General features: G+C 42.1%; 1 protein-coding gene across 2 annotated transcripts in view; it reads left to right on the top strand.

The window, feature by feature from the left end:
• Positions 1–4,113: 4,113 nt before the first annotated feature.
• Fbn2 (fibrillin 2) overlaps positions 4,114–22,290 on the top strand; it is a 199,313-nt gene continuing 181,136 nt past the window's right edge. For both annotated transcript variants that reach the window (XM_090340122.1, XM_090340121.1), the window contains exons 1-5: positions 4,114–4,367; positions 5,215–5,297; positions 10,185–10,283; positions 14,373–14,468; positions 20,070–20,165. In XM_090340122.1, the coding sequence (XP_090196248.1) occupies positions 4,114–4,367; positions 5,215–5,297; positions 10,185–10,283; positions 14,373–14,468; positions 20,070–20,165 (628 nt within the window). The remainder of the gene's footprint in view (positions 4,368–5,214; positions 5,298–10,184; positions 10,284–14,372; positions 14,469–20,069; positions 20,166–22,290) is intronic.

The raw sequence follows: 22,290 nt of genomic DNA, 5'->3' as shown, positions 1-22,290 counted from the left end.
TTTTTCTTTCCTCCCTTCCTTTCTCTCCCTCCCTTTTTACTAGTATCAATATTGGGGCTTCAATTTAGGTCTTCATATGCTTAGTTTTTTTTCTCCCAAGGATGGGACTCTATCCCTTAAGCCACATCTGTACTTTTGGATTTTTGCTGGTTCGTTGGAGATAACAATTTTATGGACTTCTCTGCCAGGGCTGAATTGTGATTCTCAGATCTCAGCTTCCTGAGTAGCTAGGATTACAGTTCTGAACATGTTGGTTGGCCATAATAATGTTCTTGCTTTCAGGTATACAAAAATATCCCAACACCTTAAACATTTCCTGCTGTAAAGCCACAATCACTCATTAATCAATAGAGTTCTAGAATCTGTTCTCAGGAATTGGCATTTAGCAGTCCCATTCTCCTCACAAGTTTATTGTTCATAAGAAGTTGGTACTTCTAAGTAAGTCTAAACAATGAGGATATAGAACCAGGAGATGAACACTTTTCCAAAAGATAAAAAGGAAAGATTGAAATGGATTTTCACTTTTTGTTTTAATCACTTTCATGCTGAAATCCTTCTGATCATGCTAATAGTTACCTATCTTGTTTGTTTTCCCTTTTTATTTTTTTGCCAGTCCTGGGGCTTGAATGCAGGGTCTCTGAGCACTCTCCTTGGGCTTTTTTCTCAAGGCTAGAGCACTACCACTTGAGCCATAATACCATTTCCTGCTTTTTTCTATGTATGTAGTACTGAGGAATTGAACCCGGATCTTCATGCGTACTAGGCAAGTACTCTTACCACTAGGCTAAACTCCCAACCCTTTTTTTTTCTTTCTAAGACACATAATTATCACTGAATGTAGCCAGATTTGTGTATGTGGTATGTGTGTGTGTGTGTGTGTGTGTGTGTGTGTACGTGCACGTGTATATTTCACTCTTAAATTACAGCTTACTAAAGATGTCAGGTCCAAATACTGTACTTAAATTTCATTGTGTACAATTAAATTATTTACTCTGTGGCTAGCTTACCTATTTTACTTTGTTTTCTGTCTTCAGCATTGTTTTTAAAATTTTTATTTTTGATTTTAATTATATAAAAGCCACAAATGGCCTCAAAGCTATAAAACTATAAAAATAGACATGCTTATAAAGGTCTAGGGCTTCTCATTCACCTTTCCCCATATTTTCACCTGTGGATTAACAATTTGTTTAAATGAGTTGGCTTACATTGCTATTTTTTGAAACAGTGCATAATATATATAAGGTAGCAGGCAATATGCAAGCTCCTATGTATTGAATTATTCAGTTCGCAGCGCTGTGCAAAATCCCTATTTGCAGAATTTCTTCATTGTTCTAAGTAACCCTTGATGATCTGTATTGTACAATCTGTCTTATGAATTACCTGCTCCTTCCACTGCTCTAGCATAGGCTAGAGATCATTCCTTAGGAATGTAGATACCACCTCATTTATTTTTATGATTGCATAGTATTTCACAGATGGGACTAATCCATATTCAACAAGCTCATCATTAATAGAACATCTGTGCCTCTAGTCTTTCACCACTACTAATAGCACTGTAATGAACACTACAATAGTACCATTATTCCATTTTCCTCATGTATTTAGTACAGATTCCTAAAGTTGGTACCCCTGTGTCAAAGAGTAAAGGTATATGAAATTTTAGGGCTTTTGAATTTAAAGGCGGGGCAGGAATAAATCACAAAGTGATTTAAGTATTAAGTCAACTATCACACATAGCATGCTTTAAAAGTATAATTAAAATGCTTGAACCCAAGAGATAGTTACTTGAGACCTTTTAGTTAAAAATGATTTCATTTCTTTGAAGAAAGTCCATGAAAAATACTTCTGTTGCTCTAATTGTGACAAATTAGTGCCCCATGTGAAATGACGTAACTCCCACATTTCCTTCTGTTTTATGAAAATATTGCAAGAAGGGCTACCATCTGAAGAGGTCTGGTCTGCCAGTTCTGCCTACTTTGGGGAAATAAAGGGGACTGGTGCCAAGTCTCTGAGTACTTTGGCTGTCAAATAGCACATCTGGACGGTCTAGGGTAGAAATATCTCTCTATACACTTATATACATGCATATGTATATACATATATGGTCTTTTGGCTTTAATAATCTATCCACTGCTGTATACTATTTCTAAATTCGGATGGAATGTTTTGTGTCCGCCCCTTCCCCGTTTTTAGAGGTGTTTGATCTTTCTCAATTATGACATGCCTTTGACTGATAAATGACAAGGGATTTGCAGAGACCAAATTAGAAGACCCCAGGGCAAGGCAGGCGCCTCAGAAACCCTAGGGCTGGAGAAAGTTGCGCCATTTGCCAGAGTTTAACCATTAATCAGGAATTCAAGCTAGGAGTTAGAGACTCACCCCCAACTCGCAAAGACCCGCCCAGCATCCCAGCCACCAGGACCCACACTTCCAAAGTGACTGAAAGTTCAGGATCTGGAAACCTCCCTTCCAAGCAGACTCGGCCCCAGTCCTGCCCGAGTCCTGGACGGAGTCCTTAGCGTGAGCTCGGGCCCAGGGGCGCATTTCAATCTGGAAACTCTCAGCCCCTCGGTGGGTCCCTCAGCGGACACGCTCCCCCGTGGGGCGCGGAGGGAGGGCGGCATTGGGAAGGCCCGGCCTCCTCCAGTGGGGCGCGAGCTTCGGTTACCAGGCCGGCTGTGGGCTCCCCGACCTAACCCCAGTGTCTGGGTCCCCAAAAAAGAAGGACCGCTTCTCCTGTGCAACCCAGCCCACCCTCTCCAGCCAGGAAAGTCAGCTGCGGAGCAGCAGAGCTCGGGGCGCCTTGAGACCGGAGTCCGGGGTCCGCGGGACCCGCGAGGGCGAAGGGGAAGGGGCTACTGCCCCCCCCTCAATCCGGTCTCCAGTCGCCCCCTCCCCAGCCGTCTGCTCGCTTTGTGCAAGGCAGTCAAAACAGAACGAGCGGCCAATTGAGGGGGACGGGAAGCGGAGCCGCCCAGCGCCTCGCCCCTCCAGCCGGCCCCGGCCCCCTCCTCTCGGCCCCCGGACTTCCCTCCCCTTTCCCATTCCTCCCCTCGCGCTAACCTCTCCCCCATCCCCCGCTCATTTCCTCTCGCACCCGGGCTCGCCAACCTCTCCAAGTCCTCCTTCCAGCCTGTGCTTTTCCTCCCCGGCTCGCGCCCCCCCGCACTTCTCCCTCCCTTCGCCCTCCCCCCCCCCTTCCCGCCACGTCCCCTCCCCCAGCCTCCTTCCCCGCGTCGCCCCCGGCCCCTGGCCCCGCCCACCCCGCGCCGCCGGCCCCTCGATCCCGGCTGCGCTCCACGTGTGGACCGCGGCGCCCGGCCCCCACTGACAGCCGCAGCCCGCCGTCCCGCCCCGAGCCCCGCGCCCCGCGCCCCCGCCGCGGCTCTAAAACCCCCTGCGCCCAGCCTCCTCCGCTGCCTCTCGCAGAGCGCGCGGCCCTCGCCGTCGCCGGCCGCTCGCCCCGGCCCCGCTCGCGCTCCTCTGCCCGTCTCCGCAGCCGCCTCCCGCGCGTCCCCCCTATCCCCCGTGGGACTCCCCGACGGAGCCCCGAAGAGAACCCCCTGTTCTTTCCAGGGGCGACTTTTGTTTGCTTGCCTGCTTCTTGCTGGAGACTTCGGGAGCCTCGCAAGATCCCCGGTGCCGCGAGCGCACGAGAGTCCGCGGAGCCGTGGCGCGCAGGCCTTTTTTCCCCCTCGCCCCCCCTCGTGAGGTCCGCTTTCTTTGTAACTTTACGCCGCGGCTGCTCGGGTTACTTTTGTAATTTCCCGCCCCCACCCGTTGGCGGTCCTGGAGTCGCTCGGGGCCGTGGCCAGGGGGATGCAACGTGGACCGCGCGGGGCTGCTGGCTGCTTCGCCGTCTCGTCTCGGCGCCCTCTGCGCTGAGAGCTCGCGCCCCGCGCCCCGCGCCGCCGCAGCCCGGGCACCCGCGCTCTGTCCCCGGCTCCCGTGGTAGCAGGGGTCGGAGCCTGAGGGAGTTCCCGGAGCAGACGGAAGACGTTCTAGCAGTCCTTGACTTGCTTTTTTCTTGCCATTCCAAGTTTGTCTTCGGTCTCCCTCCTCTCTCCTCCCTCCCGGACCCCGGCCTGCGTCCCTGCGCTCTCGGCGCCGGCGATGGGGAGGCGGCGGCGGCTGTGTCTCCAGCCTTACTTCGTGTGGCTGGGCTGCGTGGCGCTCTGGGTACAGGGCGCAGCCGGCCAACCTCAGCCTTCGCCACCTAAGCCGCTCCGGCTCCAGCCTCCCCTGCCACAGGTCCGCTCGGCAGCCCCGAGTTCCGAAGGCGGCTTCGTGGCCCCGGAGTTCCGCGAGGAGGGCGCCGCGGCAGCGAGCCGCGTCCGCAGGAGAGGACAGCAGGACATCCTCCGAGGGTAGGTAGGGTAGGTGGGGCGGGCGGCCCTGCCCGCGCCCCGGTGACTGGGGTGTGGGGAAACCTCAGCTTGGCTGCTTCCCTGCCCACTTCCTCCCCCATCCCCCGACCCCTTCTCTGGCGGGTAGAGCCTCAGACTCTCCCCTCCTTTCTTCCCCAAACCCTGCAGGTCAGCCGGAGAAAGTCCTCCGTCCTCCGGGGGACTGTCGGGGTGGGGGTGGGGGGAGAGGGGCAGGGGTCGCGAGCGCGGATCGCAGGGCATTTGCGAGGCCCTCGGGTGCTGGGAGAGTGGACGAGTGTCCAGCGGAGAGCGGGCCAGCGAGCCGGCCGTCCCCCGCCCTCGGGGGCGCCGCTTAGCCTTTTGTTTGAGGACGTGTGCTGGGGTGTGCAGCGCGTTCCCGGTCGGGGCAGCGCTCCACCTTTCGACCTGCCTTCCTTGACACTTGATGGGGGGGGGGGGGTGCGAAAGAACAGAAGATTCAGAAGGAATGCATTTGGGAAGCAGGGCTAGGAGTTTTGAAGCACGACGTGCCTTCCCTTTGTTCTCCGCATCCGGAAGATAGAATATAGTAAATTAAATGTTTCCATGTCTCTTTTCTCCCTTTAAAATGGCAAGCACTAAGGAGGATGGGTGGAAGGGACTATTTTTTTTCCCTAACCCTCCCCCATTCCAGCGGCCAGTCCCGTTGACTTCCACATCTGCTTCCCCAAACTCCCAGGGGGGGAGTTCGAAGTGTCGTTTTGATTTGTTGGCCTGCAATCCGTTTGCTAAAGGCTTTGCTTACAAAAGCCATTTTGGGGATATTGAACCCATCCCTCTGTGTTGTTGCTGTGTTTGTCCCTTGCAGGCCCAACGTGTGCGGCTCCAGGTTCCACTCTTACTGCTGCCCTGGATGGAAGACGCTCCCTGGAGGAAACCAGTGCATTGTCCGTGAGTGTTTGACTAGGTTCCCTGCAGGGAGCAGCTCCCCCCCCCCCACCTTCCCACCCCCGCCCTGAATCAGAACCCACCTTGCATTTACTCCTTTGGACACATGGTTGCCTTTACAACCCATTCGCCATCCAGCAGTGGTGATCTTCACATAGTTAGGATTCAGTGGTGGGGAAGAAGGAGGCAGCTTACATCAGTCATGTCCACCCAGAGACTTCACTGGAGGGCAATCATGATAGACATGTGAAAGTGTAATCCTTTAGTTACTGCAAACTGAAAGTTTTCTGGATCGTTCCCCAATCAACTTTTTCTTTAAAAAGTTCAGATAAGAGCATAATGTTACTATATATATATGGCCTTGGTCTCTGCTGAGATCACCTTATGAAGGTCAAGCTTTCATAGACCTTTGAACAAAATCAGTTTATGATGCCTGGTTTCATTTCAACAGCCACCTAACAAAGATGTGAAATGCTCTCATAGATTCTGAATTGATCCAAACTTTTTTTTAAAGACAGAAGAGACATTTCTTTCCTCTTTTTTTCCAAGGTGGGGTTGGGGAGATTGAGAGAGAACATTTAGCTTAAAATTTATTAGATCCCATAGTTGTATAGATGCCAAATGTGAATCTCAGAACTTGAAATACTTTATACATCTGATCTTCAACATTTCTGTGAGTTTCTCAAGTGTAGATGCAAGTCTCCAGAGAAGTTCTAATTAGAGAGCTCATTCAGTCCCCCTACCCCCAGTCTGCTGTCCCAGCGTCTCATTGCATCTGCCCCTGTGAGCTCTGGTACTGGAGAGTGAGGGGCCTTGTCCCATGCACTCATATGGCACACTTGCACATGTCTGGTCTGGAGGACAGCCAGATAGCATGCACACATTCATTTAGAGCCAGTCTTGACATCAGGTTGATCTTGATGCTCTCCAGGCAGAAGATGAGTATACAGTTGCAAAGTGGGGGAGGGAGGAAGCAAGCCACATTATAGCCAAAGGATAAGCTGGATGTAGTGGTTTTTCCAACTCTGTATTTACTGGTTTTGTGAGTTTGAGATGGACCTTTGTTGTTATTTCTGGGAACTTTTTTTTTTTTTTTTTAGAAATCTCCAGCATTCTGAAGGCTAGAGTCTCCCATTATTTAGTTGTGAGGCAAAATTGAAAATAACTGTGTTCTTTAAAGTGATGCATGGATATTTCAAATAAACTCTCCAATTATAAGCCTTTTGCTTTATTGCTTTAATTAAAAAGAAAGAAAGGCGATTGCTTTCTTTTCTCTCCAACATAGAAAGTTCTACAAGAGACATTTAGAGAAGGTGCATTTACTGTTTGAGGCCAGTGGGGCATTACCTTGGCTGCCTTACACTTAAATGGTTTCCTAGAATCCTGAGACAGCTAACGTCACTCACCGCACACCTGCCATGCTAGCCAGGAGTGAGTTAGGTACTGCGGAAAGTCTGACTCACTGAAAGTAATGAATGTGACTGCCATTATTGAGTTGGAGAACAGCCGAGGAGAAGGGATTGGTTTATGGTTCGTGTTGAAAATCTGTAAAGTCAGATTTTATTGGATCAGTGTGGAATGGGAATTCCAGAGAGCAGAACCTTCCAGAATATTTGCAGTCACATACATAAGCAAGGATCATTGATTGTCAGCTTTAAGTACTTTGGGTCTGTGAGCAACATTTTGCTTCTACCTATATAATCTAGTTTTGAAAAATCTCAAAGTAGAAGAGATTATTGTTGTGGCCATTTCTACTGCTTGAAATATTTGGGTTTTTATGAGATATACTAGGATTTTCTTGTGTCAGAAATCTATAAAAAGTATGAGCCTGGACATTAGTAATTACTTATCTTTATGTCTCCAATTAACACTGACATTTATGTCAAAAGACACCAACAAAATACTTATCAGTAACACACTAACAAGTTGATTTGAATAACTGAGAGTATAAAATTAGTGCACATAAAACAGGTAGAATGTGTAATGCATTTTGACTTCTATGGCACAAGTCTCACCTAATTTTTAACTGTTAATAAATGGCAGTAAAGTTGGTAAGTCAAGGATTTTGATATTTGTAAAGAAAACATATGAGGAAAGTAATGAAATTAAAACCTTATAAATTTAAAATCAAGAATTTTAATTCTCAGCTTTCTTGATATTTATTTTTGAATCTATACCTAAAGTAATTTACAAAAAATATAAGTAGAAAATGAGGACTGAAGATTAATTTTCTTAGGTATTATTCAGCATTCTATGTAGAACGAACTTAGAATGGCCAACTTTTAAAATGTTTGACATTGACCAAGTTTCCCAATGACCTATATATCAAAAGCAAAGTCTATTTCTTAGCCTACTAGAAATTAATTCACTTTGATTTGACTCTTTGTCTTTTGTTGTCATCCTTCATTGGGGCTTGAAATGATTACTGAAACACTTCCAAATGTTTGTTTCTAAAAGGGTGAAATTATGTGTAAACCACATTGTGATAAATGCAATAACAGTGGGATTGGATTGTTCTGGATTCATGACAAGTGAGACCTAAAGAGACTTCAAAATACTGCAGTATAGTCATTTTTTAAATTTTCCAGTGAGAGAACGGAGCCCAGAGAAGCTGTGAGTGGCAGCTATCTATCTCTCTGTGTCACTGCATACCACATACTCTTTACCTGGTCATACATCACTGAAATCATAGTTCCCAGATCCTCTTTTCCCCTCCTGTCAATATCTGAATCTCATAGTTATAATGATTAAAAAATGGAAACATTTAAGTGAGACATCTTATCATCTGAGATGAGTGTAGGGAGAAAGGGCTTAATCGCTGTATGTATGTTTAGTTATGACGGCACTAGCTTTCTGAAGATACCCAATCTCCAACTTCTCAAACTTTCATTGAGTTTAAGACTAGGAAGGGGGTACTTTGGATATCACCTAACCTATAGGAAGAAGTAGTCTTTAAAATGAAAGTCTTTCCACAAGCACTTGTCATCAGAAAGTTATTGGTCATTAGAAGTATTAGTCAACTGTAAGGTGGAAATTGTATTGTTGCTGAAATATTTTTTGTCTTTAAACCATGGGACTTAATGCTGTTTTCTCCTTTTTTGGGGGACATTGAAGTTCATATTTGGATCCTTAAGGTTATCTCTTGAGTCATGAGCTCAGCCCTTTTTTGCTATAGTTATTTTTTTTGCTACAGTTATTTTTCTGCATGGAATTTTGAATTTTCTTAGAGTTGGTCTTAGATAGGAATGCTTAAACTTCCTGCTTAGCTGAGACTACAGGTTGCCACCATGCTTGATCTACCTTAGCATCCTAGGGTTTGAACTCAGAGCCTCATCTTGCTAGGGAGATGTTCTCCAACTTGAGCTGTACCCCTAGAACATACTCTATTGCTTACTTTTTGGGTAAAAATGTGTTGTCTCAGAGTCAGCCTCAACCCATGTCCTAGTACCTGGCATCACAAGTACTTACTACTATGCTTGGAATATTAATTGAGATGGAGCCTTACTTTTTCTATCTCTCCATATCCTGTCATTAGAGGTATTAGCCTTGGCCAGTTCATGCTACTTTATAAGGAATATTCATAAAAAGATACTGACCATATTAGTGGATGTTAACAGGCAGTTTAGAGAAGGCAAGCAACTTAAGTTAGTTTGTTTCTATAGAATGAGTCCCTTACCTTGTGGGGGATGCGGGGTGGGTGGGGAGGCTAGATCTCTTTGAAAGCTGAGAACAACTCTCTAACAAAGTACATATGCAAGTGGAATAATATTTGCTCCCCTGCCTATGCATTCCCTGACTCTGCTCTTCATGTTTTCATGTATTCCGGTATGGGGCATTAAAGCACACAACAAAAGAGAAAATTCAGCTGGGGATATAGTGATAAATCTTTCAGCTCCTCCGTGAGTTGGTAGTAACTGCCTATCTGAAAGCACTCCACTACAGTTTTGAGTATCTGTGGTATGTGCTGTGTCAGTGAACCCAATATTCTCAGCTGTCATGACCCTTGTGTTCCTTTGAGGTCACAGCTGCAGGAGGCTTTAATTCTCCCTCACTAGAATGTCTCAGTAGCTTTCGTGAGCAGCAGGAATATGGGGAAAATATGGGAGACAAGAGGCTAGAGGATAGAGAGGGAATTACTAGCGGTAACAAAGATTAATGATGGGGCAGGTCAGATACCAGCTGGACAGGAATATGTATAGAACCCCTGAGGTTTCACCAACTCATTAGTGCTGGGAGTGTGTCTCAGCCAATTTCACATTCTGTTTCCTGTGAAGTCTTTTGCACAGTGAAGATGTGTTTTCTAAGGATATGCAGTATCTCTCGGTGGCCTTAATGCTGTATTGTGACAGCTATCTCTTAGTGAATTCCATAATCCTTAAAACTCAGTCTTTTTTTGTGCCAGTCCTGGGGCTTGAACTCAAGGCCTGGGCACTGTCCTCGGGCTTTCCCAAGGCTAGAGCTCTACCACTTGAGCCACAGCACCACCATTTCTGGCTTTTTCTATGAATGTGGTACCTAGGACTTGAACCCGGTCTATGTGCATACTAAGCAAGCACTCTATCACTAGGCCAAACTCCCAGCCAGAAACACTTTGTCTTATATGAAGAAAGCAACTTGGAGTGGCAAGCATGCCAGAGAGTTAGTATCATGAAATTTGAAATATCTCCATCAGTTTGCACATTATCATCTGGGTACTTATATAGGCTGTCCTAATGTCTCCAATGGTAATTTCATTATGAATCTAAAGTTGCTTCCTTTCTTTAATGGTCTTTGGTGGCATCTATTTCATTTTAGTTTTTCAGCCTTATGTTTGAAAAGTGTAGGATTCTTATTTGGTAAATTGTAGTCTATTCTGTTGTTACTCATTTTATTTTCTTGTGCTTTTGACAGCAATTTGTAGAAATAGTTGTGGAGATGGATTTTGTTCCCGCCCCAACATGTGTACTTGTTCCAGTGGCCAAATCTCACCCACCTGTGGAGCAAAATCAAGTATGTTTCTTATATGTACTCTTATTTACTAAGCTTTTGAGTAAATGTCAGTTAATTGCCATCTACAAAGAAAATATAAATTTTTTTCTTCACAAACTAAGTCTAAAGATTTGAAGTAAGGACCTTCAGTTGGCTGGTTGTTGCTTCCAATCAGTAATCATTTTCAGTGGAAACATGCCTTGTTTCTGGTCCAAAAGCTATGTATTTACATAGCAGAAAAGCCAAGATTCAGTGAAGCCTTCTTTTTTGAATAGTAGTTATTCAAATCATACTGGGCTTTTGCTATGCATTGTATAGTTTCTGGTGCTGAACTATACCACTTTATTCAACTTTCACATCAATATTATGAAATATTTTATACACTAGGAAAACAAGACACAGAAGTTATCAAAGTGGCATAAACTGAAATCTACATAGGATGATACCTAGGTGTAGACCCAAACACCAGGCTATATTGATTGCCTTTGCTTAACTACAACAGCCCATATTCTATTTTATGGGTTAATTGTAGGGGAAAAAGAAGAGGAGTGGGAAGAAAACAGGTAGTATTGAGTACTGGCTAGATATTTGACTCATACTTAGTTATTTTGCTTTATATGTATTAATTCCAGCAACTATCTTCAGAAGATAGTTGTAAAAGTAGGCTATTTTTCATGACTCACTTAGAAATGGCTGGGCCTTTAAGGTCCAAGATTAACCTGAGGTTTGAACTCAGATTAACATTTGCTAGGCTGGTGCTCTACCGCTTGAGACCACAGCTTAAGTCTTGCTTTTTTTTTTTTTTTTGCGATCATGAGGCTTGAATGCTAGCGGTCTGAGCGCTGTCCCCGAACTCTTCAGCTCAAGGCTAGCACTCTACCACTTGAGCCACAGCACCACTTCCTTTTTTTCTGGCGGTTAATTAGAAATAAGAGTCTTATGGACTTTAGGGCCCAGGGTTGGCTTTGAACCTCAAACCACAGATCTCAGCCTCCTGAGTAGCTAGGATTATAGGAGTGAGCCACTGGTGCCCCACAAGTCTTGCCTTTTTTGCTGATAATTTGGAGATAGTCTCTAGTGAGCTATTTCTACCAGAGCTAAACTTGAACTATGGTATCCCCTAGAATCTCAGTCTCCCTAGTAAGTTGGAATTATATGCATGAGCCATTTGCAACGTAGCCAAGATTTACGCAAGTGTTTAAAATAGCTTTAGAACAAGATAGAAATAAATATGGTTTATTTAATTGCTCAAAAATTAAATGACTGCTTTATATTTACCTTAAATGAAGGTGAAATTGCTATATTTTAATAATTATCTCTATAAATTTAAATAAAGTGAATATAAATGCTGTATGACTTACACTAAGACCCAAAATTCATCTGATAAATTGGAATTCTGATGAAATTTCTGTTAAAAACTCTGGTCTCTCTGATATTATCTGCATTTTTCAGCTTTTTAACTTCGTGTGTGTGTGTGTGTGTGTGTGTGTGTGTGTGTGTGTGTGTGTGTGGTATTTGGGGTTGAACTGAGGGTTCTGTACTTTTCTAGGCAGGTAGTTTACTATCTCAGACACACCCATGGTCTTTTTGCTTTGGCTGTTTTTGAGATAAGGTCTTGATGTTAAGTGAACTTGGACTACAGTCTTGCTGTTTATGCTTCCTGTTATAGCTAGGATAATATGTTTACATCACCAGACTCAATTTTACTAGTTGAGCTACGTGCTCACACAGTTTCTGGACCACAAGTTTCCTGATCTTTGCCTTTAAAACATCTCTTAGTATAGGCATGAGCCACTGCATCCAGCATTTTGAAACCCACCATTCAAATGCATATAGACTTTTTTTTTTTTTTTTTTGCCAGTCCTGGGCTTGAGCTCAGGGCCTGAGCACTGTCCTTGGACTTTCTCAAGGCTAGAGCTCTACCACTTGAGCCTCAGCACCACTTCCGGCTTTTTTCTATGTATGTGGTACCGAGGAATCGAACCCGGGTCTTCATGCATGCTAGGCAAGCACTTTAACCACTAGGCCAAACTCAGCATTTTGAAACCCACCATTCAAATGCATATAGACTTTCTTGACCACACTAATCAATTTATTTCCCTATTGGGTTTCTCTTCTTGCCTAATTTTCTGCATGATATCTACCCTTGCTCATAGCTTGGTTATCTGTTTTTATCTCATATCTATCCTTGGCCAAACACATAATATTGGAGAAATTTTAAAATTCAACTTTCTTGATTGCCCTACCTGGTAAGTGTTACTTATTGACTTGTACTTTATAGTGTAAACTTTAGAAGGAAATCAGTACATTTGTTTGACCCTGATTCTCAGCCTGCTTGATCTTGCTTCTTCTTTTAGCTCCATGTATTACTATCTCTTGGGATAGTTGCTATCTCTTTTTTTTTGAAGTGTCTTTAACTTCTCTATTGCCTGTGGTTTTCAGTGCTCCATTTTGTGATTATTACTTTTTCTGTTTTTGCATCAGTTTTGTATGTAAGGTTTGGTATCTCCATAAAGTCTACCTTCTCTTGGTGAGCTCTATTAAATTGGTGGCTTCAGTTACCTCCAGTGTACTTACAATAATTTTCTCCAGACTACATTCCTTCACTGATCTTCATTCACATGCTTGATTTTCTTTTGGCTCTCTTGAACCAAATGTGTAGTGAGTACTTGGAACTTATTGGCCTGTCTAAAATGAAACTCTTGGTTCACTGCTAACCTCATTCTACTTCTTGCATAGTTTGGGCTACTTCAGAAAGTGTTGTCTTCCTAGTATTTGGGCAACAGCCTCTACTCTTTCTCCACACAACTCTTCCAATATGTCTTGTAGGTTCTACCAAGAAAATCTCAACTTTTGTCTTTTTTTTTTTGCCAGTCCTGGGCTTAAGCTCAGGGCCTAAGCACTGTTCTTGGATTTTTCTCAAGACTAGAGCTCTACCACTTGAGCCTTAGCACCACTTCTGGCTTTTTCTAAGTATGTGGTACCAAGGAATTGAACCTGGGTCTTTGTGCATGCTAGGCAAGCACTATACCACTAGGCCAAACTCCCGGCTCCCAACTTTTGTCTTTTTTATATCACTTCTGCTGGTACTTTTTCCTCATCTCTACCCTGGATCTGGACTACTCTCTACCTACTCTTTTCATATCCACTCTCTGAGGAGAAATATTTTAAATATAAGTCATATCACTTCTCTCTTATGGAATTCCTTCTACTTACTCCCATTTGTATTTGGGATATAGCAAAAACCCCCGTGTGACTGAGAAGGCTCAGCATTAAACTGTCTGTTTTCCGCCTGATGTTCAGTGATCTCTTCCCCATCTGCTGCTTCTTATCCACAAACATCTTCAGTTCTTCAGAGGAGAGAGACCCTTTACCATCTTAAGAAATGTCCATTTTTGTGGTTTTCTTCTTTGTGGAGTTCCTCTCTCTTACTTCCCTTGCCTGGCCGACTCTCATCCTTCAGTTTTGAAGAGTGACATGTGGATGGATGTCTCTACAATGTGGTCTTGTTTGGGTCCCCTATCTAACTTCCCATTGTTCTCTAGGCTATTCTCTCTCAGACCAGTTTGCCTGAGACAGTTTCTCACAATCTGTAATTACTTTGCAGTATTTTTAACTTGGGTTTTGTCTGTCTCCCTGCTGGAATGCAGGCTCCATACGGACTGACCCCAAATTCTTCTTGCATTCTGAATGGATACAAGAACCTCCTCTATGCTAGTAGCTATGCCACTAATCACCTTCTAGTGATTTCTTTTAAGACAAAGCGTAGTATTTTTTATTTTATTTTATTTTTATGGTAACTTATAGAAGGGTTACAGTTAAATTTATGAGATAGTGGGTTTATTACTTTAATATTGATACCCCTTATCATGTTTTTCTCTCACTTTCCCTCCTCCCACCCCCTAATCTTCTTGTTCGTAGTATGTTTTAAGTGCATACTGAATAATATGTTATCACAGGTATGCTTGCCTGTGTGCATTTTGATCCCAAAATTTATTTCCCTAGAATGTATCTGTCATTGAGTAGCACGTGCAGTGTGTATTGTGTGAACTTACATACACTATCATTTGGGTGATTATGTTGATGTATTTTTGGTGCCATTCTTCCCAGTTCAGCAGTGCAGTGTGAGATGCCTCAATGGAGGGACCTGTGCTGAGGACCACTGCCAGTGCCAGAAGGGATATATTGGAACTCACTGTGGACAACGTAAGGACTTTTCCATTGACTGTGCCATGAATAATTTGATTTAGTGGATAGTTTATATGTGTTCATAAATCTCAATCGAGGTGTTCTTTATTTGAAGACGTAATCTCACTTAACAAGCCATACTTTAAAGCTAAATTTCTAACGTTAGAAGTTTTCTAACTCTTTCAGGCTTTGTGTATTTTAGAACATTGATATTGCTGAATATTACTAGTGTTTTTTTTAACAAGTTTGACACATATTGCAATAACTTCCTGGTTTTGTCAGTTGTGATAAAACATGTATACTTTCCTGAAAAACTAAGGTTTGCTGGAAATGTTTCCCCCTTGTCTCCTATCCTCTTTCTATACCTTCTCTTGCCCTCTTCCCCCTCTTCCCCCCAATACTGGGGTTTGAATTCAATACCTTGTACTCTCCATCAGTTTGCTTACTCACAACACAGCTGGCTCTCTTGACACTTCACTAAACAGCCATGCCTCTCACTTGACATTTTGTTGATTACTTTGGCAATATAGTCTTACTTATTTTCTGCTCAGTGTGGCTTGGAAATTCTGTCCTCTGTCCTTGTCTTCCTGAGTAGCTAGGATTACAAGTGTCAGATCCATTGATGGCTAGGTATAATGGCAGTACAAAATTAACCCAAGAAGAATCATAAGGGGAAGAGCCTGGCCTAAACTGATCTTTCTGAATGGTTCTCAGATCTTTCCTGGAGCTAGCTATTTTTGGCCTGAATTCAGCTGTTGTACCAATTAGAGGTACTTGTGTACACAAGTGTGTATATTCCTGAAGGGGTTGTTAGGAATGAGCTCTGATAGGCATTCCCCTTATCTGCTTCTCATATAGAAACAGGAAACCAGTGGATAGACAGCGCTCTCCCCTTCAATAAGTGCTTTGATGACCTCTGGGCCTGTGTCAAACCTCATGGATATTCTAGGCAAGGGCATTTGAAAGGCACTGGGTCAGGAAATCAGTACATATCCATGCTTCATGAGATGACACTCTCATTGTCTAATGTTTATATCAGAACAATGCAAAATATGTAGCTTATAAATTTCTTATTCAGCAAATAAAAACGTGAAGGCATTGTACCTAATAGAAACTTAGGGAACAGTTGAAGGAAGACACTTTCTTGTAGGTTGTCTTAGAAAGGATGTTAGTATTAAGTGAAAGAAGAGACTTGTGACTCCAGAAAACCCCCAGAAGTGTGACAGTTGCTAAAATAAGAATTATAAAAGCTGATACCCAGAAATACAGGCAGTGATTTTTTTGAAGGCTTTCTTTAATTTCATTAGCAATGTTGGATGACCATTGCATGCCCTTTCCTCTTCAGGAATAAGTGTGATAAATCTCCTTGGGAAGATGGTTGACTAGCATAAGGACAAGCTGAGCACCTATTGCAATATAGCTAGTGAGAAAGTCTAGGGTAAGAGTATAGTAATGACAAATTAGGAAGAGAGAGTGTAGTCTAGGATTAGCAATTCTCTTCTATTGTATATTGGAGCCCTCTGAGGATGCAACACTTGAACACAGATCTGTGTCTGGTTTTAGTTCTATGGGAAAAGTGTTCTGCACAGAGGAAAAACAGATTTCAAAGAGACTGTGCCAGGCAGTAGACGCCGTGTACTTTGGAGGAAAGATAAACTCTGTGGCTAGAATAAAAGTGGGACAAGGAAAAATGGTACGAGGAGAGTTAAAGAGAAAGGTAATGATTTTTACAAGCTGAGAAAGAAATCTGGATATATTCTATATGGGATAAGTCATTTTGAGTAGTCATGTGATAAGAACTAATGTAGTTCTTTTAAAGTCAGTCTGGTTGTGACTGGAATGGGATAAAAGAGAAACAAAGGCCATTTTGGAGCTATTGCAGTGGTGCTCTGTGTGGCAGTACTGCAGCAGGAGGCATTAAAGATGTGTGAGTAGTCTAGATTTTCCTTTGGAAGTAGAGTCTAAGAAGACAATATATACTGATGGACCAATTATGAAATTTAAACAAATATTGGAGGTGAGCACCAGTGGTTTACATCTGTAATCTTACTCAGTAAGTTGAGCTCTGAGGATCTGAGGATCACAGCTTTAAATAAGCCTGGGTAGGAAAGTCTGTGAGATTCTGTGTGTCCATTTAACGAGCAAAAAGTCAGAAGTGAGACTGTGGCTCTGCTGGTATAGTAGCAGTTTTGAGACAAAAATCTAAGGGACAGAACTCTCATCCTTAGTTTAAGCCCCAGCACTAAATGAAAAATAAGAAATATATGAAAGTATAAAAAAAGCAAAAAGAAAACACAGAAAGGGAGAGGCAAAGAACAAAAGTGGCAGTGGAGCCTGGCACCAGAGGCTCATGCTTGTAATCCTAGCTACTCAGGGATCTGAGATCTGAGAATCTCAAGGTTCAAAGCCAGCAAGTGGTGGGCAGACTGGAAAGTCTGTGAGGCTCTTTATCTCCATTTAGCTGCTAAAAAAGCAGGAAGTGGAGCAGAGGTCAAGTGGCAGAGTGCTAGTTTGGAGCACAAAAGATCAAGGACAGTGTCCAAACACCCTGAGTTTGAGCCCCAGGACCAGCACCTTTAAAAAACAAAAACAAACAACACAAAAATCCCCACAGTGACAGTTGTAGTGTTTTAGTGGAGTCTGGCTAAGTGGTGATGTCATTTCCCTGATATGTGAACAGGTCAGTGGGGAGTGGGATGGTGGAAACTGGGTGTGGGAAGAGGGCTGGCTGAAGAAAATATGTTTGTTTCATATGTATTGGGTAGAGAAGTGTATTACATGTCCAAGTGGCAATGTCTGGGATTTCAGATCTTAGACTAGGGGTCAGCGAGAAAGACTTCGATTTGGGAGCATATAGATTGTATTTTTATTGGATAATATTTAATCATAGGCCTAGGAGGTCTTACTAGGAAATTAATGTAGGCAGAGGAAGGAGTAAGTTAGAAGCCTGGAGCCCTGCTTCATGGCAACTTTATCAAGTGGGGAAGAGGAAGAGGAAGAGAAGCCAGCAAAGTGGAGTGGTAAATGGTAGATCACAGGTTAGGACAGGAAAAATGCTGGGAGATGGATAGACTGGAAAAATCCTAGGCAGCACCAAGAGTAAAGACGTATCATCCTGTGTCAGAGCAATCAAAATTTCTCCCTTTTCTCCCTTTAACCATTTAAATTCAAGTTGGAGTGCTACTTTTATCTCACAGCCATCATCTCAAGTGTTGATAGTCTTATGAAGTAGTTCAGAAGTCTGCCTCATAGAAATATGAACCTATACTATTATCTAGCACAAAGAAAAAAAATTGCTGAGGAAATGCCTGAGGAGTAAAGTATTATTTAAGCATGGAGTGGCTCCAGTGCTGTCGTCACTCAAGTTCTCACTCAAGTTCTGTTTTGCAGACTGGCAGATGTCGAAGGTCTGGCTTCTCCTAGCCCCACCCCACAGTGGTGGCAGCTCTCATCTATCTCTCCCTGCACTGCCCATCACTCTCATTCTAGGAGAAAGCCTTCGTGTCTTTCTAGGTGGCCAGCATTCTGCTCTTGGTGAAAATTCAGGCACATTCAAGTTCCTTTTCAATTCAATTGAAATTATCTGTGTTACGTTTTATTACAAAGATGTTGCTTTATAAAATACTTTCAGTCATAACATGTTCAAGAGAAATTCACTTTCTTTTGGTTTTTATTTCTATTTCCTTTTCTGTTTCTTGCTTCACTTTGTTTTGCTGTTGCTCTTTAGTGTCATGGTTGGAAGTAGGAAAATAAGTCTCCTTTTCCATTCAGATGTTCTGTAGTTAAATAAAAAAGAGGAACTAAGAATTTAGAACACTGTTGGTGTTGATGGCACATATTTGTAATCCTAGCTATTCAGAAGGCTACAATTTGGAGAACTGAACTTCAAAGATAATCTTGGTCAGAAAATTCCAAGAGACCACATCTCCAAAACACTAGCAAAAACCAGGCTGGTAGCTTGTCTCAGGTGGTAGAACACCAGCAAAACAAGTAAACTGAGCAAGTGTGAGACCCAGAATTCAAACATTGGTACTCCCTCTCCCCACAAAAAAATGAGTATAGAAAAGTGTAGTGTCCAGACAGTAGGCCTTTGATCTTAATACAGTTTTAATCTCCTCACTACTGCAGGCTAGTAATATATATCTGTGTTGTAGTGGGGTTGCTGAGACAGAGGAGGAGAGGCGTAGAACCTATTAATATGTTCATTGTAGCTGTCTGCCTTGCAAAGTGGTGAGAAAATTGTTGTGATATTTCAGATTATTTTCTTGTTCTGGATCCTGGCTGAGGTAGACTTCCATGTACAGTGGTGGGGAGGGAACAAAGAAGGATCAGTTCCAGATCTTTGGCTTTGCTGAGGGCCATTTAACTCCAAATCCTGTAGAGGAGTGAAAGGGAATGTGTTCTGCGATTCTGTCATTGCAGTCAGTTCTCCATATCCCCAGGTTTTGAGGCTATGAAATTAACCAACCAAGCAATTAAAAATATTTAAAGACAATTGTGCATGCATCAGATATGCATGGGCAATTTTTCCTTGTCATTTTTTTTTTTTTGCGAGCCCTAGAGCTTGAACTCAGGGCCTGGGCACTGTCCTTGAACTTTCTCAAAGTTAGTACTCTACCACTTGAAGCACCACTCTGGCCTTTTCTATGTACATGGTACCAAAGAATTGAACTCAGGGCTTCATGCATGCTAGGCAAGCAGTCTACCACTAGGCAACAATCTCAGCCCTCCTTGTCATTCTTTACTAAACAATGTACAATATATGGAGTGTTATGAACAATCTGAAAGTGATATAAAATAAACAGATTGTAAACAAATAATGCACCATTGTAGAGAAAGCAAATGAGCCCCAACAGATTTTGTTATCTGTACGGGTACTGGAAAACAAATCTCCCATAGAAACCAAGAGACACATACTTGAAATAATTTGGGCTATGGATTCAAAAATGTATGCGTGTGTGTGTGTGTGTGTATGTGTGTGTGTGTGTGTGTGTGTGTGTGTGTGTGTGTGTATGTCAGTGGAGGTTATTCCTTTCTTCTGTGACTTGCACATAATTGCTACAAATAGGTTGCTTCTCAACATTTTGTAGCATATAAATGATATGGTCTCCTAATTTTCATGTTAAATTTGTCTTTTCTGCTTTGTTGTTTGGGGGATGTTATTATCTAGATTTTCTTTTCTGAGTTTTTCTTTTTATCCTTTCATTGTCCCATATTTTGTATTTTTCATATCACATTTTGTCTTCCTGTTCTCTCACTCTGCTACCTAAATGTCTCCTCCTTTTCCCTTCATCTCTCCATATTTTACTCACTTGTGATAAGCTAGTTCCATAGGGCCAGTAAAACAGAAATAATGGGGTTGAATAGTGATACTCTGATTCTGGAGTCAGTCAAGCCCTATGCCTATGGTTAATAAATTTAAAAATATATACTACATGTTTACTTAGCAATGTGATTTAGGCATTGATCTTAATGAAGAACGGATGCATTTACTTAAGTGCCAATGTGAATTGTAACTTGCATTTAGAGATGTTATTTAATGTAAGATATTCTGCTGGCAACATCATTGCTTAGAGATTTTCTATGTAATGAGCTACTTCTTTCTGTTTTTGTGTGCAGCTGTCTGTGAAAATGGATGTCAGAATGGCGGGCGTTGCATTGGCCCCAACCGCTGTGCCTGTGTTTATGGATTCACTGGTCCCCAGTGTGAAAGAGGTAACAAGAGATAAGAGAAATGAGAGCTTTGAAGCAATTCATGATAAAACCCCATAACATTCTTCTAGTCCTCCAAAATTTTTCCGATGAAATACTGTGATTCTTTTATTTTATTGGAAGTTGAATGGTAAGGTTGGTGACACAAATATTTCAGTTTTACTTGACTTTTTCCAAAATCTTTAGAGACTAGCTACTGCTACTATTAGCAGTAGCATTAGGATGATTTAAGTCACTGATGGAAAGTTCTTATGGTGTGCTTAGTTCACATTAGAGTCACAGTTGAGAGTATTACCTCTGTTAAGCAGCAAAAAGGAGAGGACTGAGACATTGTTGGCTATAACACGAACAAAAATCTGGCACAAAGTTCTCTAAGCAATAAGAAAATATTCTACTTTCCAGAACATGTAGTCTGAAGCTACTGATGTTTAGGTACCCATTACTTCATTTCTCCTGGCTCTTTTCTTTTTGTTTCAGTATTGTCCTTTTCTAAAGGTTCCCCCTCCCCCCCGTGGTTGTCCAATTACTGAGACAACATGCAATCTGTTTTCTTGTTCACTACTGTAGAGATGATGCCTCTCCTCTAACCATGGGCCGATAACATTTTCCAGAGATAATTTCTTGCAGATTGGCTTAAGCTTGGATTTTAAAAAGCAAGTATTGTTACTATGTTTGATGTAGATATAATAGGACCCGTACTTGCAATAGGCATTGATGTGTGCTATCCCAAAGCTGTATGAAAATGATGGTTGACTCTGAGCCTAGAAGAGCTTCCGTGGACACTAAATAGGTTGAGGAGTAAATTGATGTTTTTTGACATCCTGGATTGTCTATTTTATCCTTGTAAATAGTCAGGAAAGCCAACATAAAACGAGCTTATTGTGACCTGTGAACTCCTGAAAATTCCCAGTACTGAGACACTAAGAAACAAGTCTTACTGTGGCATTCCAAAGAGGTTAAGCTTCACAAAATGTAGTATTTAGTACTGAATCATACAACAAAAATAAACTTAAACTAAAGGTAATATGACATAATCATTCTTATTACATACATCCTCAAGTTGTGAAACTATAGTATATAGTGTATGTTAGTGGAATATTACAGATAAGTAGTGATTGTGTGTGTGTGTGTGTGTGTGTGTGTGTGTGTGTGTGTGTGAGAGAGAGAGAGAGAGAGAGAGAGAGAGAGAGAGAGAGAGAGAGAGAGAGAGAGAGAGAGAGAGAGAGAGAATGTGTAGAGGTTAGAAACTACAAAGTAATACTATATTCTGAAAATTGTTGTCGTTATCATGAAAAGAAAATTTGATCATGGCATTTAAGTTAAGTCTTGAGAAGAAACTGAGAAATTAAAATTACAATGTTTGGAGAGCCAGATGTATGCAACCTTTGAACATACCCTTGCTATATATATACACATCAAGATATTTATGCTATTTCTAACGTGATTGAGATTTTGGGGACTGAACTACATTCCATACATGACAGCTTATAGTTATTCTTAGGATGAATTTCAAAATCTTCAGGGTTTTTGTTTGAGGAAGAAAAATTAATATGAAATGTTAGGATGAAAAGATAAATTGCTCAGAATGGAAGAACACAAATTTCCTAGATGATGTGAAGTTTATTTAAACACCATAGACTGGAGGTTAGTTAGAAACTGAAACATAATCTGAGCTGGTAGGGATAGGGTTCATTTTTCTGGGAGACATGTAAACTTTGCAGTTCTTTCATCTTGAAGCAGACTTCAACTACAGTTCCTAATTGGCAAAAAGCATAAGGTGGATAGTTTCAGCTCAGGCTTCCAAGCATTACCTCATTAATCCTCAACAGTTATTCATTCACTAGGTTTGCTATTTCTTACTAAATTTATGAGAAACCAATAAAGGCGTACCTGCATTTTACATGTACAGTAGCATGTTTTCTGAAGAAATGAGAAAATTCATTGGTTCATGACTTTAAAGTTATATATTTATTAAAAATATGGGTTTGTTTCTGTGCTCTTTTTAATTACTGCCCTTCAGATGAAAGTCTTAAGACTTCACTTTTCCCAAAGAAACTAATTTTTACTATTTGATCACAATATGAACTTTTAACAGTTTTAATGAGACATTTTCAGTTGAATTTTTTAT

This window comes from Megascapheus bottae, chromosome 10 (assembly GCF_031878675.1).
Source record: "Megascapheus bottae isolate mThoBot1 chromosome 10, mThoBot2.hap1, whole genome shotgun sequence".
Taxonomy (NCBI): Eukaryota; Metazoa; Chordata; class Mammalia; order Rodentia; family Geomyidae; genus Megascapheus; species Megascapheus bottae.
The sequence above is the reverse complement of the archived record's forward strand: the minus strand, read 5'-3'. Positions and strand labels throughout refer to the sequence as shown.